Genomic DNA, 12,375 nt, shown 5'->3' with positions numbered 1-12,375 from the left:
TAGAGGAGCGGTGCTTCTTCCCCCTCCCCACGTACCACAAGACGTGGCGTCCGCTTCTGTGATGGAGAGCCCACGGTTCCGTGTCCTTCACGCATCGTTGTGCTCGATCTTTGGCTTGAGTGCGTGAGTGAGTACCTTACAGAAGCAAGCTCACTTCTTGAAGGCCACGTCGAAGGCCGGGATGAGGGTCTGGGCGAGCCAGAAGGAGAAGACCAGCTTGGGACCGGTCATGAGGAGCTAGAAAGAAGAGTTGCGCCGTCAGCATGCGCTGCTTTTACCGACCCAACCCGGTTCGTTAGGGAGACAAAAGGTCAAAAGCTCACCTTGGGAACCAAGCCCTTGAAGAAAGCCGACGGGCCCTCGTTCTTGGCCATGTTGGCCAGGATGCGGAAGCCGCTCTCCGGGTTATCGAAGTTGCGGTTCTGGATGCGCGTCTTGATGACGTCGAGCGGGGCCGAGACGACGAGCGAGGCCGAAGCGCCGGCGATGGAGGCGACAAAGTTCTGGCCCCACGTGGCCTTGTTGTAGTCCTGCAGCTTGAAGAGGAACTCCTTGGCGAAGGCGGAGCCACCGAAGAGCTGCATCAGAAGCCGGTCAGCGGGGGGTTGATTCCTATGGAATGGGGGTAGCCGAGAAGAAAGGTGGGGAGGGGGTGTGTGGTTCAACGCACCGCGAACGAGCCGGGCGCATTCCGCGCCGCCGTCCAGCCCCAGCCGCGATACAGCCCGAACCCTTCATCCTTGATGATCTTGAGGATACCCCGCCCGCGGAAGGCCTCCGGGTTCGTCTGGCGCTTGATCTTGAGCACATCCAGGGGGAGCAGCACGATCTCGCCGATGCCGATCAGGCTGCCGGCGGTCGAGTGCAGGACGGCCTTGCCCGTCTTCTTGCCAAAGGCGCGCTCAAAGTCCTTGGAGTAGTGCGTGGTGAGGTAGTCGCGCGCGACGGGCTGGCCGCCGTACTTGTACACCCGCTGCAGGACCTTGTAGCCGGCGGCGTAGCCGAGGCCAGGGAAGAGGGAGAAGAACTTGCGGACGACGGGCGCCGAGGCCTTGTCCTTGAAAATGACCGTGTTGAGCTTGGAGAGGTTGTTGACCTAGATGGGGAGAGGAAGCGTCAGTCTCTCGTCTTTCGTCTCTTGCCGTCCCCTTCCGCTGCTGCCTCTCTCGGTCCCCTTCCCTTCGCCGCCGCGCCCGCCGGGGAGGGTGGGTGAAAGGCTGGAAATATTTGCGCGTACCTTGCCCTCATTGCTCATCAACCGCTTGGCAATGGTATCGACCTGTCCGGTGGCGGTGCCTGGTCAGCCCGGGAGTCCTCAGTCATGCTTTAAGCCGGAGGAGCGCTGGGAACGCACGGGATGGAAGATGGCCAGCTCGGCGATACCGGCGGAGCCTGTTGAGACCATGTCAGCCCTCCTCCTGCCATTGAGCACGCGTCACAAGGGCCTGACGAGCGTACCGGACCCCAGCAACCTCGCCAGGTTGGACTCCTTCTCCTTCAGACCGGCCACGGGCGGGGACATGTTGACGGGTTGGGGATGGGGTTGGTGTAAATGGGTATTAGTTTTTAGAAAAGAGGGTTGCGACAGAGAAGGACCGAAAAACGCCAGCTCCTGAACGACCGCAGCGAGGGCAAAGGCCAGACGGGTACAAAGGACAACGAGGGCCGCGTCAATGGGTATCTGTTTTTTGGCTTGCGGTAAAAACGAAGAGAAGGAAAACGGCCGTGGACGGAGGTATCCGACTTATTCTCGGGGCCAGTCACTTGCCGGGCCCCACCAAAAAAATTCTGGGTGGGGCCCCTCCGGTCCGGCGCATGTTTGGAAGTTACCCAAAGTCGCACCAGGGGAGGCGCGATAAGATAAGCCCGGAACCGTTGGAGTTCGGTGCCACAGCGCAACACCCTGAGACGGGTGGGGCTAGGCGGTGGGTAGGGAATAACAGAGCAGGCTATGATGGTAAGAAGTGTATTACTTGTGCTAGTGTATTGGGTGCAGTCTGTCGCCGCAGCGGCGTCAAGGTAGAATGGGTATGGTAGGTAGGTAGGTAGGTAGCTAGCAAGCAAAATATACGCAGACACCTTCGACACCATGACTACTTCGAACATGACAGCCGTCGGAGCGCTCTTTCATCTCTCTCCCGCCTGAACCAGTGCCCGTTTCAGAACCACCCCTTTCCCCCGCCTCCCTCCATAAGAACGCCGGCCATATGGCATGACCCCAAGAACCCTAGACTTTGTTTGTGACCCCCGAGCCAACTATGTACGCCGCCGATGCAATAGGTATCGTGTGGTGGTTTCTTTTGGGGGAAAGGTATGCCCATATCCTCCATGACATGGTGCAAATCGGTTGTAACCCGGCCTGTCCGACACACACCCCCAAAGATCCTTCAGGCTTCTTGTTCCTCTTCCTGCAAGGCCTAGAAATCCCTCAGCACCGAGACGAGATCATCCAGCCTCATCATCTGCGCAAACAGCTTCCTCTCGCAGTCCAGGTACCTCGAGTACCTCTCGTAGTACTCCTTCCGCATGGCATCCTTCTCCCTCCCCCTCACGTCGGTGCGCTTGGTCGTCTCGAGCACATCCCTCTCCTTGTACCGCAGCGCCTCGAGCACCTGCATGCAGTGCACCATGGTCGTGTAGCTGTTGGCCAGCATCTGCCCCAGCGACCGCTCCACGTCGCAAAACCAGAGGAAAAACGACTTCTTCACATCGGCCTTGAGATCCCGCGGCACCTCCTGCACCCACACGAACCCTGCCGACTGCATCTCGAGCATCTTCTGCTGCAGCTCGGGCTTGCGCATCAGCGCGACGTTGGGCAGCGCCTTTTCTTCGAGCTTTCCCTTGGAACGCAGAATGCGCGCGAGCCGCAGGCCTTGCCGGCCGCACTTGCGCTCGATGACCGTGTCGAGCTCCGTCTCGCGCAGCGACCGCAGGAGGGCCGGGAAATCGACCGTCCACTCGTCCGGCCCGCAGTGGCGCACAAAGTGCTGCGTGCTTTCGCAGAGCAGGAGCAGGTGCTGGCGGAGCTGCGTGGGCCGGTCCAACCGTCGCGGCTCTTTGGCGGCGCCGCCCGCCCCGGCGAACTTGACCCGCGCGCCGTTGGTGCCGTTCACCCCGTTCGCCTCCCCGTTCGCGACGGGCTTGTAATCCTCCTCGTCCTCCTCCGACCCCTCGCTGGACTCGTCGTCTTCCTCGTCTTCGTCCGCGCTGGCCTCGCCCTCAACCTCGGCTTCGTCCAAAAAGGTCCGCCTGGCCGGCGGGTAGGGTTCGACCCGCTCGGCGACCGAGCGAGAAACCTGCCGCCTCTCGGCCTTTCCTATCCCCAGCGAGAGATCCACCGACGTCTTGAGGTTGTCCAGGATCAGATCCGTCGTGACGAGGAAGGGCTTTTCTGCGTCGTGCTTGTCCTCCGAGACATCGGCCAGGGGATCTTGACGGCAGCGGGGCAAATCCTTGGTCAGGAGCTTCAACAGCACGCCGTAGACGTAGGCCGTGGTCTCTCCGTACATGTCGGTCGCGAACTGGACCAGACGGCGGTTGCGCAGGTCGACGAGGCACTTTTCGTAGTTGATCCGGATGACTTGTCTCGGCTGGGGGAAAGCGTCAGCACCGCAGGCCCGCAGGAGGATAGGGGCGATGCACTCACGTCCAGGACGGGGTCGAGGTCCTCCTCGTGATTCCCGTTGGTGACCGCCATGGCGAGGTTCTCCATGAGCTTCCGCCGTTTGATCCCGCTCCCCTGCTGCTCCAGCTTCCGCTTGAGCGACTTGGACTCGGCCCGCACCTTGCGGAGCCCCTCGGCCATCTTCTCTTGAAACTCGATTTTGGCCTTGTTCCCCTTGACGCCGGCCGGGAAGAACTTGTCCATGACTTCCTTCTCCACAATCTTCTGCACGTCCTGGGGGCTCTCAAAGGTCGTCGAGTGCACCACCTCGATGAGCTCGGCCTCGACGAGCCGGCAGAGAATGGAATTCAGGTGCGCCGTGCTCTTCACCACAGGTCCGGCCTTGTTGGTCGATGGAGCGTCGCCGTTGATCCCGTTGGTCTCCGCCGCCCAGTCTGCCTCCTCCCCGTTGGCCGCCGCTTCCTTGGTCGCGTGGTCAATCTTCTCCTTGTAGGCGGCGACCAGGTCCGATATCCTCGTCTGTCCCGAAAGCAGCAGGCTCTGCACCACGTCCTTGGCGGGGGCGCCGAACGAGGTCTCGACCATCTCGAGGATCTTGCCGGTGCGGATCAGGTTGTAGGCGTTTTCGGGGTTGGCCTCGTAGAATGCCAGGTCCGAGCTGGCGTCGACATGGTAGTAGAGGAGGTTATGCTGATGGAGGACCGCCAGGCCGTGGCGGATTTGACGCGGCGTCATCGACGTGTACTGGGCGAGCTGAGGCACGGTGGAGCGGCCCTTGGTCAGGAGCATCGCAAAGATCCTCTGCAAGGGGGTTGGCCACGGTCAGTTCGCGAAGGAGCGCGGGCTCGGAAGGGGAGGCAACGCACCGAAGGGAGCTCGCCATGGAGCTCGTCAATGAGCAGAGCGCAGAGCTCCGCCAGCGGCTTTGTCTGGAACTGCGTCAGACCGGTGCGACCGGATGGGGCTCGGGAAGCGGGCGTGCGCGATGCTGTCGCATGCGACGGGCACGCAACAGGACACCAGGCTCGACTCGGTGGGGATGACGGCAACGTACAACCAGCATGATGCGTTGCGCTTCGAACGCGGACCGGGCGTGGGGAAGCGTCTAGAGATGCTCTCACTATCTCTAGAGCTGTCGAGCCGCTACCGGAGACGCATTGAAACCTGTCGAAGAGGTCCGAGGTGAAGCAGGTGAAAGACAATGGTTGGTTTGGTGGGGGACCCTCAAATCAAAACGGCTCTGATAATTTTCCCACGTTACTTCGGTTGCAAGGCCGCAGAGTCACAGCGTCAGAGACGCGGCGAAAAAAAAAATGGAGAGAGGCGGCCAGCCGCGGGGCAGCTCTCGGCTTTCGATTTGGCCAATCGTGGCGGCCGTTTCATTGCTGACACAGGTCCAGGCTGAGATAATCAGACCATGCAACGGTTCCGGTTGGCATGAGACTCTTGAGAAGCAGGGTGGGAACTTATTGACGCTCGCTGCATAACTACCTGACATACGTCGACTTTTCAAAAAAAAGAAAAACAAAAGGAGTCATGCCGTGGGAGAGCACTTAGTGATGTTGATGGATTGCTCAAGGATGCAAAAAACAACAAAAATCTACCTCTTGACTGCCTTGGCTTGCAACTTACATGGGTACTGTGCAGTCATGAAATCAGATCAGGTGGGATGACCTGGCGGATGGGGGGATGCCCGCTAGTTACCTACTGTAGTAGTTACTGCGTAGACGTGAAGCCCACCTTGGCTGGCTAGCTCACTGTCCGTCTAGCAAGCCGCCCGCTCCGTAAGATACCGTACCAGAACCCCCCCGGGCCCCGGCACGCCAATTTTTCCGTCATACCGGGAGCCCCCCAGGGAATTTTCGGAACACTGCGAAGGTCGAGAAAGCAGAGCTCCCTCACCCCAGTGGTGCGCTGCCGGACAACACCAAACACAACCCCCGAGTCAATTGACGACCAACGGCCCCTCCACCATGATTTGCAGACCGGCTCTGTCGAGGGGCAGCCAGCTGGCCCTCCGTCGCCAGGGGGCTGCAAAGCTCGCCCAGCGTGGGTTCGCTGCCGTCGCGTCGCCGAAATCCTCGTTCGAACCCACCACCATCGCCGGCGTCAAGGTTGCCTCCCGGGACGACAATGGGCCGACCACCCGCCTCGCCGTCGTCGCGAAGGCCGGCACCCGCTACGAGCCCCTCCCGGGCCTGACCGTTGGATTGGAGGAGTTTGCCTTCAAGGCACGTTATTTTTTTTCTCTCTCTCTTGCACCGGAAGCCGAGGCTGGGCCGGGCATGGTCGTCAGGCGCATCGGGAACACCAGATGAGCTAATTTGCTTCCCCGCCGCAGAACACCAACAAGCGTTCCGCTCTCCGCATCACCCGTGAGACCGAGCTTCTCGGCGGTCAATTGCAGGCCTACCACACCCGGGAAGCCCTCGTGCTGCAGGCCAGCTTCCTCCGCGAGGACCTGCCCTACTTCACCGAGCTGCTGGCCGAGGTGCTCTCCGAGACGCGCTACACCAGTACGTGGCGCCCTTCCCAAAACCCCCTTCTGCCGAGCAGCAAGACTCACCCGTGACAGCCCATGAGTACCACGAGGAGGTCCAGAACGTCATCCACCTGAAGCAGGCCAAGGTCGACACCGCCGCCGTCGCCCTCGACGCTGCCCACTCGGTGGCCTTCCACTCCGGCCTTGGCGCTCCCCTCTACCCGACGCCCAACACCCCCATCTCTTCCTACCTCAACGAGCACTCCGTGGCCTCCTTCGCCGAGGCGGCCTACACCAAGGCCAACATCGCCGTCGTCGCCGACGGCGCCAGCGAGGCCGGCCTGTCCAAGTGGATCGAGCCCTTCTTCCAGTCCGTCCCCGCCCAGTCCGAGTCCGCCGTCTCCGCCTCCGCGTCCAAGTACTTTGGCGGCGAGCAGCGCATCGCCAGCCCCGGCCGCAACTCGCTGGTCATCGCCTTCCCCGGCGCCGCTCTCAACGCCGCCAACTCGGCCGAGATCGCCGTCCTCGTCGGCCTGCTCGGCGGCGAGTCCACCATCAAGTGGTCCCCCGGCTTCTCCCTGCTGTCCAACGTCGCGGCCTCCGCCCCGGGTGCCGTCGCCAAGGCCGCCAACTACGCCTACTCGGACGCCGGCCTGCTGACCATCCAGGTCAACGGCCCGGCGGCTGCCGTGCGCAAGGCCGCCGAGGAGGCCGTCAAGGCTCTCAAGGGCCTGGCCGAGGGCGGCGTGCCCCAGGAGAACCTGGTCAAGGCGATTGCCCGCGCCAAGTACAACGTCCTCTCGGGCGCCGAGGCCAGCGGCGTGGGTCTGGTTCAGACCGGCACCAACCTGGTCCATGGCGCTCAGATCGTCAAGGCTGCCGAGGCGGTCAAGGCTCTTGAGGGCGTGACTGCTGACAAGATCAAGGCGGTACGTCACCACGAGTCATTCCCTTGTATTGTTCCCGTTCATGGCTGACACGAATCTCGTCCGACAGGCTGCCAAGACACTATTAGAGGGCAAGGCCTCCGTTGCGGCGGTGGGCGACCTCCACGTATTGCCGTATGCCACGGACCTTGGCCTCAAGGTATAAGCGAGAAGAGATGGCAAGGAGACCAAGGAATGGAGGGGTTGGGAGAGAGAGAAAGAGAGAGAGAGAGAGGTGGTAAGCCCGAGGGGGAGGGGGTGGGTCGGGAGAGCTACAAACAAAAAAAAAGACTTGTACCAACAGCCCTCGGGGCCGTCGTGGACGCGGCTCGTTGACCCCATGTGCATATAGTGATTGTCTAGACCTAAACTCACTTTCTTATGTCTGTGACAACGAGGGCACCGGCACCAAGTAAGAGGATGGGTTTTCTTCTAGAGGCGGTCGGTTGGCGGGTGAAGCCATTTTTGTGTGTGTGCATATGTACCTGGTGTATGATGATCATGGTCATGAATCTGTGATTCCGTGATTTGCATAGTTGGCAAGCGACTCTTTTTTTGGCTGTGCCCATGTAGTGTTCATGTCAAGGCAAAACCCGATCTTGACCCTCAGACTCGGACAGCAGGGCATTGCTCACTTATGAAAGTTGGTCGCTTGGGGCGGGAGTGGCATTTGCGTGGGATGCCCATCCGGAGCCGAACCCGGTCCGGTCACGTGACGCGGGACCTGGGTTGGATCTGCGGAGCTTCTCGGCTTCGCGGCGAGCCTTTTCTTGCGCCAAGTGAAGTGACAACAGCTCTCTCTTCAAACGACGCAACTCCCCAATTTCACCGTCCCACTCCGACGCCAACCGCCCAACATGTCTGCGTGGAAAGCTGCCGGTCTTACGTGAGTTTATTTCCCTCTCATTTGTTTTCCGCGTCCTGGAATGACAGGGTCGGGGCCGGGGAAAATCAAGGTTGGGGAGGGACAATATTTGGCGGGACCGGGATGGAGGGATGGGGGGAAAAACAAAAAAGGGTTCGGGGGAGGAATTGGGGAATCGGACGGGACACAATGGGAGGCAATCACCCAGAGAAAGAGACAGAAAAGGCTAACCGCTGGGGGGATCAACAGCTACAACCGCTACCTCGCCGTCGCGGCCCGCGCCGTGCGCCGCAGCCTGAAGGAGGAGAAGAGGCTCGCCGCCGAGCGCCGCGGCCAGCAGGACCTGCGCTTCGCCAAGTGGACCGTACGTTCCTCGCATTCCTTTCCCCGTTGATCGCCATCTCCCTTCCCTGGGTGCACGACAGCACACGCCCCGCCGGCATTGACGCCTGCGGACGGGAAATGCGAGGGGAAGCTGGCAAGGAATAGCAACGCTAACCGTGGGACGCACGTGGCAGAACGGCAAGCAAGGCGAAGTCCGGAACCTGGCCGAGGCCAACGCCCAGCAGGCCGTCGAGAACGCCGCCGCTTAAATCATGACGCCGACACGGACCTAGGTACGAGGTCGGGGGGAAAGTGGAGGAGGGAAGGAAACAAGGAAGCAAGGACGGTGCAGAAGCAAGCTCTGCGGTTGAGAAACGGAGGATGAAGAGAAGAGAAAGGGATGAAGAGGGCAGGGCTGTGTGTGTGTGTGTGTGTTCCCTCACACAACAAGGAGGCGACGGCGATGGGCCCTGGGCGGAGGGGACTGTTCCTCCGGATGCTTGGCTCGCGGGTGTGGCCGCGCACGCGCACACTGTATGCATACGGACACACCCAACCTCTTCCCAACGGAACGGCAGCTGGACTCCGTGACGGCTGCCGTTGGAGTTGGCTCTGGCGTCTCGCGTGGGCGAGGGGCTTGTATCATATCCCGGAGAGACCTGGCCAATAGAGGGGTTTGACAGAGACGCTGGCGTGAGCAAAATGACCCTTGAGCATGTTGAGGTACATGACGCCATGATCATCGTGTCTGGGAACTTGCTGGGGGGCAAGACTGGCTTGTGCAGTTGTCGTCTGCGGTGAGTCCCAAACTCTTCGTGGAATTGCTGTCCCGTCGGGAGAGGGGGGGGGACTCCATGGTCCTCGCATGATAAAGAACGGGTGGGGACAGCCCATGGAACGAACGCCACCACCCAAAAGAAGGTAGATCGTGGCTCTCGGAGCTACAGATTCGGCGTTTGGCATACAGGAGAAGGGAACGAAATCCACGCCCGTCGTCCTTCAGGACCATGTCCAAGACTGTATAGTACACAGTGCTGGTATCTACCCTCGGTAGGAGGGTAGCGTAAAAATCGCTAACGATGACAACCTGGAAGGGAGAACAAAAAGAAAGCCCCAATAAGAAATACCTTCCTATTCATTCAAAAGACAAAGTGTAAAATACATGGGGGGCTTCGAGTTGGGCCTTCCACAGTTGTCCCGTCCCTCTCCTGATCTCCTGTTGACGGGTGAAGGAAAGGGAAAAAAAAAAAAGAAAAGTGGGGTTGTTTGTCCGTGTGGTTTGGCTGTGGAAATGTATGGGCAAGCGCGGGGCATTTTACGACTTTCACTTTGCTCAAGGGCGCATCCTTCATGGAGAGAAGATATTCCGAGTCCAACAAAGGGTGAGATTGTACTTCCACCACACCCATGGAGCATTACAACCCCGACTCCTATCCGGCCTTCGGCGCCTATGAAGAGCCTCCACCACCCACCATTTCCAGCGAGGGCATCATCGCCGAGGACATTACCGAGAGGTTCAGAGCCGCCGCGTCTAGTACGTCACCATGCATGCATGGCCCCGATCCGCAGCAGCTCACGTTGAGATGCGGGTTGTTGTATGCTGACGACGACGTGTCCGTCTTCAGCTTTGGATCCCGGCGAGCTCGTCAAGGATGGCTACTTCAGCCTCTTCGAGTCCGTCGCGGCTCTCGAGGTTTGTCTTGATCCCCGTGTCTCCCCCGTTCTTCCGACCACGCCGGCTCACTCCCCCCCTAGATCATGGACCCCAAGATGGACAGCGGATGCCTAGCTCCCGGGGAGAGCCTGTACGAGGACTACGACTTGGCTCGCCCGCTTCTCCCCAGCGAAGTCATCGGCATCATCGACCAGCTGCTGTCCTTTGAGGTGGCGTGGCATCTCGGCTACCCGCTGTCCCAAACGCTGTTCACGAGCGTCTACGTCGAAAAGATGGCGCAAGCTCCCCCTCCGACCCTGCAAGACGCAGACTTCCTTCAGGACCGTCCCGCCGGCTCCCCCCGAGACCCCATGCAGGCTGTGCTCCGAGCCTACTGCCTCGGCCTGCTCAAGTCGTGCCACTACGTCAACGAGCGCATCAAGCAGGAGCATTCGTACGAGGTACATGGCTTTCGTCGACGTGCTCTCCGCGCAGCAGGTACTGATCGATGTTGCTCTACCACCAGGAAGAAGACTTTGTCACTAACACGTACAGCCGCTCGCTGCTCGAGACCCTGGACGGCGACGCCATCCGCGACGAGATCACGGCGGCCCGGAAGCTCGTGGGTGACAGGAAAGGCGAGCTGACGGACGAGGTGGCTCGTGCCCTGGACCTTCGCCTCGAGCTGAGGACGGCCTTCCTGCGCGCCATCGAGCTGTCAGAGCTCCGCGACGACCCGGACTCGCTGAGCGCCCCCTGGTACGAGCTGCAGGGCATCTGGGAGTCGGTCAACGAGACCCGCAGCCTCGGGACGCCGGTGCCCGAGGCCTTCAGCGCAAAGATCCAGCGCAGGCTCGCCAGCACCATGCCCCCGCGGCCGATCGTGCAGCCGACCCCCGAGGAGGCGCACGAGCATTTCAAGAGGATGATCGCCGACGGCATCCGCGTCGTCAACGTGCTCAACTACTCCGACTCTCAGAGTCTGCTGGTGAGATAGAGAGAGAGAGAGAGAGACGTTTGCGCCCTCGAGGAGAAACATGCCTGACTTCTGACACGTGGGGGTGGCGTAGAACTTTGTCATGACGTTCCAGGCGCAGAAGCCTCAGCCGCTCGTCTTCATCCGCTCCCTGCTGCAGAGCTTCCTCTTCCACGAGATGGTGATCCTCGGCCGCCTGAGCATCCGCCAGATCCTCGACGACGACCTGTCCCTCACCGTCCTGGGAAGCAGCATCCTCCTGGACCCGGCCAACGACGAGATCGAGGCGCCGCACCACCCCTTGTTCGTCATCTCCCAGCAGATGGAGCTCTTTCGCCAGCGCGCGGCCCAGTCCTACCTCGACATCTTCCGCACCTTCTGCCAGAACCGATGCCGCGTGCGGCGGACCATGTTCCACGCGCTTCTCGACTGGGAGTCGATGCAGGTCGACGCCCAGGAGATCGACGCTCGCCTGCAGGTGCAGCTCAAGGAGAAGCCCCTCGTCTACCCCGCCGCGGGCGGCGCGGAAAGCCACTCCCTCCCCCTCTCCTCGTGGACCTACCTCTACAAGCTCCGCCTGATGGAATGGACCGTCCAGCTCGGTTTCGAGCTCGACATCTACCACCCGGACGAGCTCGCCGGCATGTACTGGTATCTCGGCTACCTCGCGCGCACCCGCGCCGCCCACGTCGGGCGCGTGCAGTTCTTCGCCGCGCGCCGGGCCGAGTCGGAGCACGCCCTCGGCTCGAACCCGAGCCCGAGCCAACGCCAAGCCCAACCCCACCGCAGCAAGCCGTACCTCGACCTCGCCGCCCTCGAAACCGCCTACACCTCGGACCTCGCCGACGCGCTGAGCTGGCTGTACGCGGCGCTCCTCCGGCTGGGCCTCGTGCGCCCGCCGCCGCGGCCCTACAGCACCGAGGCCCTGCGCTACCATCACGTGCGCATGAAGCCGTTTGCGGGTATCGGCCTGCCCGAGCTGCCCTCGCACGAGGCGTTCGCGCGGGTGGTGGCGCAGGAGGGGACGCCAACGCCGGCGCTCCTGGAGCAGGCGGCGCGGGCGGCGGCCGAGGCGCGCGGGAAGCTCGAGGCCGTGGCCCGGCTGCGGGAGAAGGAGGCGTTCGCGGTGGGGTGCCACGAGGCGTGGCTGAAGGGGGTCAAGAACGCGACGAGGGCAGCCATCGCGACCGTGCTCGCCGCGACGAGCCTCCGGAAGGCCGTGCTGGAAGGGAGGGAGGCAAGGGTCAAGGCGGAGGTGCCCAAGGCCGAGAAGGCGTATCACGAGTGGTGGCTTGTGCCGAAGGTGGTGGAGGTGCGGGAATAGGTCGGCACGGCGAGAATAGAGGACACGGGAGGTGGAGGCTAGAATAATCAACAAAGGAAATTTCGCCGTCGTTTTTCTATCTACAGCTATGCCGGTGTTTGTGTTTACCGGCTGAAGTAGCCTTGACGCTTTGTGAATGGTGCAGATCGCTTTCGCCGTAGTTATTTCCAAAATGCCTTCTTCCATGCCGCGCACACCC

At 61.3% G+C, this 12,375-nt stretch overlaps 5 protein-coding genes across 5 annotated transcripts; 3 read left to right on the top strand and 2 right to left on the bottom strand.

Annotated features, from left to right (window-relative positions):
• Positions 1–150: 150 nt before the first annotated feature.
• Positions 151–1,522, bottom strand: VTJ83DRAFT_6267 (uncharacterized protein; the record flags this gene model as incomplete). Its single annotated transcript, XM_071012959.1, has 6 exons — positions 151–237; positions 324–578; positions 671–1,096; positions 1,238–1,279; positions 1,355–1,392; positions 1,459–1,522. The coding sequence occupies 6 exons, from the start codon at positions 1,520–1,522 to the stop codon at positions 151–153; spliced, it is 912 nt and encodes a 303-aa protein (XP_070863894.1).
• An 895-nt stretch (positions 1,523–2,417) lies between these two features.
• On the bottom strand, positions 2,418–4,688 carry VTJ83DRAFT_6266 (uncharacterized protein; the record flags this gene model as incomplete). The annotated part of the gene is made up of 4 exons (XM_071012958.1): positions 2,418–3,590; positions 3,647–4,426; positions 4,492–4,554; positions 4,680–4,688. The coding sequence occupies 4 exons, from the start codon at positions 4,686–4,688 to the stop codon at positions 2,418–2,420; spliced, it is 2,025 nt and encodes a 674-aa protein (XP_070863893.1).
• A 910-nt stretch (positions 4,689–5,598) lies between these two features.
• Positions 5,599–7,199, top strand: VTJ83DRAFT_6265 (uncharacterized protein; the record flags this gene model as incomplete). Its single annotated transcript, XM_071012957.1, has 4 exons — positions 5,599–5,856; positions 5,967–6,141; positions 6,201–7,036; positions 7,104–7,199. The coding sequence occupies 4 exons, from the start codon at positions 5,599–5,601 to the stop codon at positions 7,197–7,199; spliced, it is 1,365 nt and encodes a 454-aa protein (XP_070863892.1).
• A 691-nt stretch (positions 7,200–7,890) lies between these two features.
• Positions 7,891–8,491, top strand: VTJ83DRAFT_6264 (uncharacterized protein; the record flags this gene model as incomplete). Its single annotated transcript, XM_071012956.1, has 3 exons — positions 7,891–7,919; positions 8,148–8,262; positions 8,417–8,491. The coding sequence occupies 3 exons, from the start codon at positions 7,891–7,893 to the stop codon at positions 8,489–8,491; spliced, it is 219 nt and encodes a 72-aa protein (XP_070863891.1).
• Positions 8,492–9,629: 1,138 nt separating this feature from the next.
• Positions 9,630–12,176, top strand: VTJ83DRAFT_6263 (uncharacterized protein; the record flags this gene model as incomplete). Its single annotated transcript, XM_071012955.1, has 5 exons — positions 9,630–9,756; positions 9,848–9,915; positions 9,978–10,337; positions 10,403–10,864; positions 10,947–12,176. The coding sequence occupies 5 exons, from the start codon at positions 9,630–9,632 to the stop codon at positions 12,174–12,176; spliced, it is 2,247 nt and encodes a 748-aa protein (XP_070863890.1).
• Positions 12,177–12,375: the final 199 nt, after the last annotated feature.

This window comes from Remersonia thermophila, chromosome 6 (genome assembly GCF_042764415.1).
Source record: "Remersonia thermophila strain ATCC 22073 chromosome 6, whole genome shotgun sequence".
NCBI classification, from domain to species: Eukaryota; Fungi; Ascomycota; class Sordariomycetes; order Sordariales; family Chaetomiaceae; genus Remersonia; species Remersonia thermophila.
This window is presented reverse-complemented; position numbering and strand designations above follow the sequence as displayed.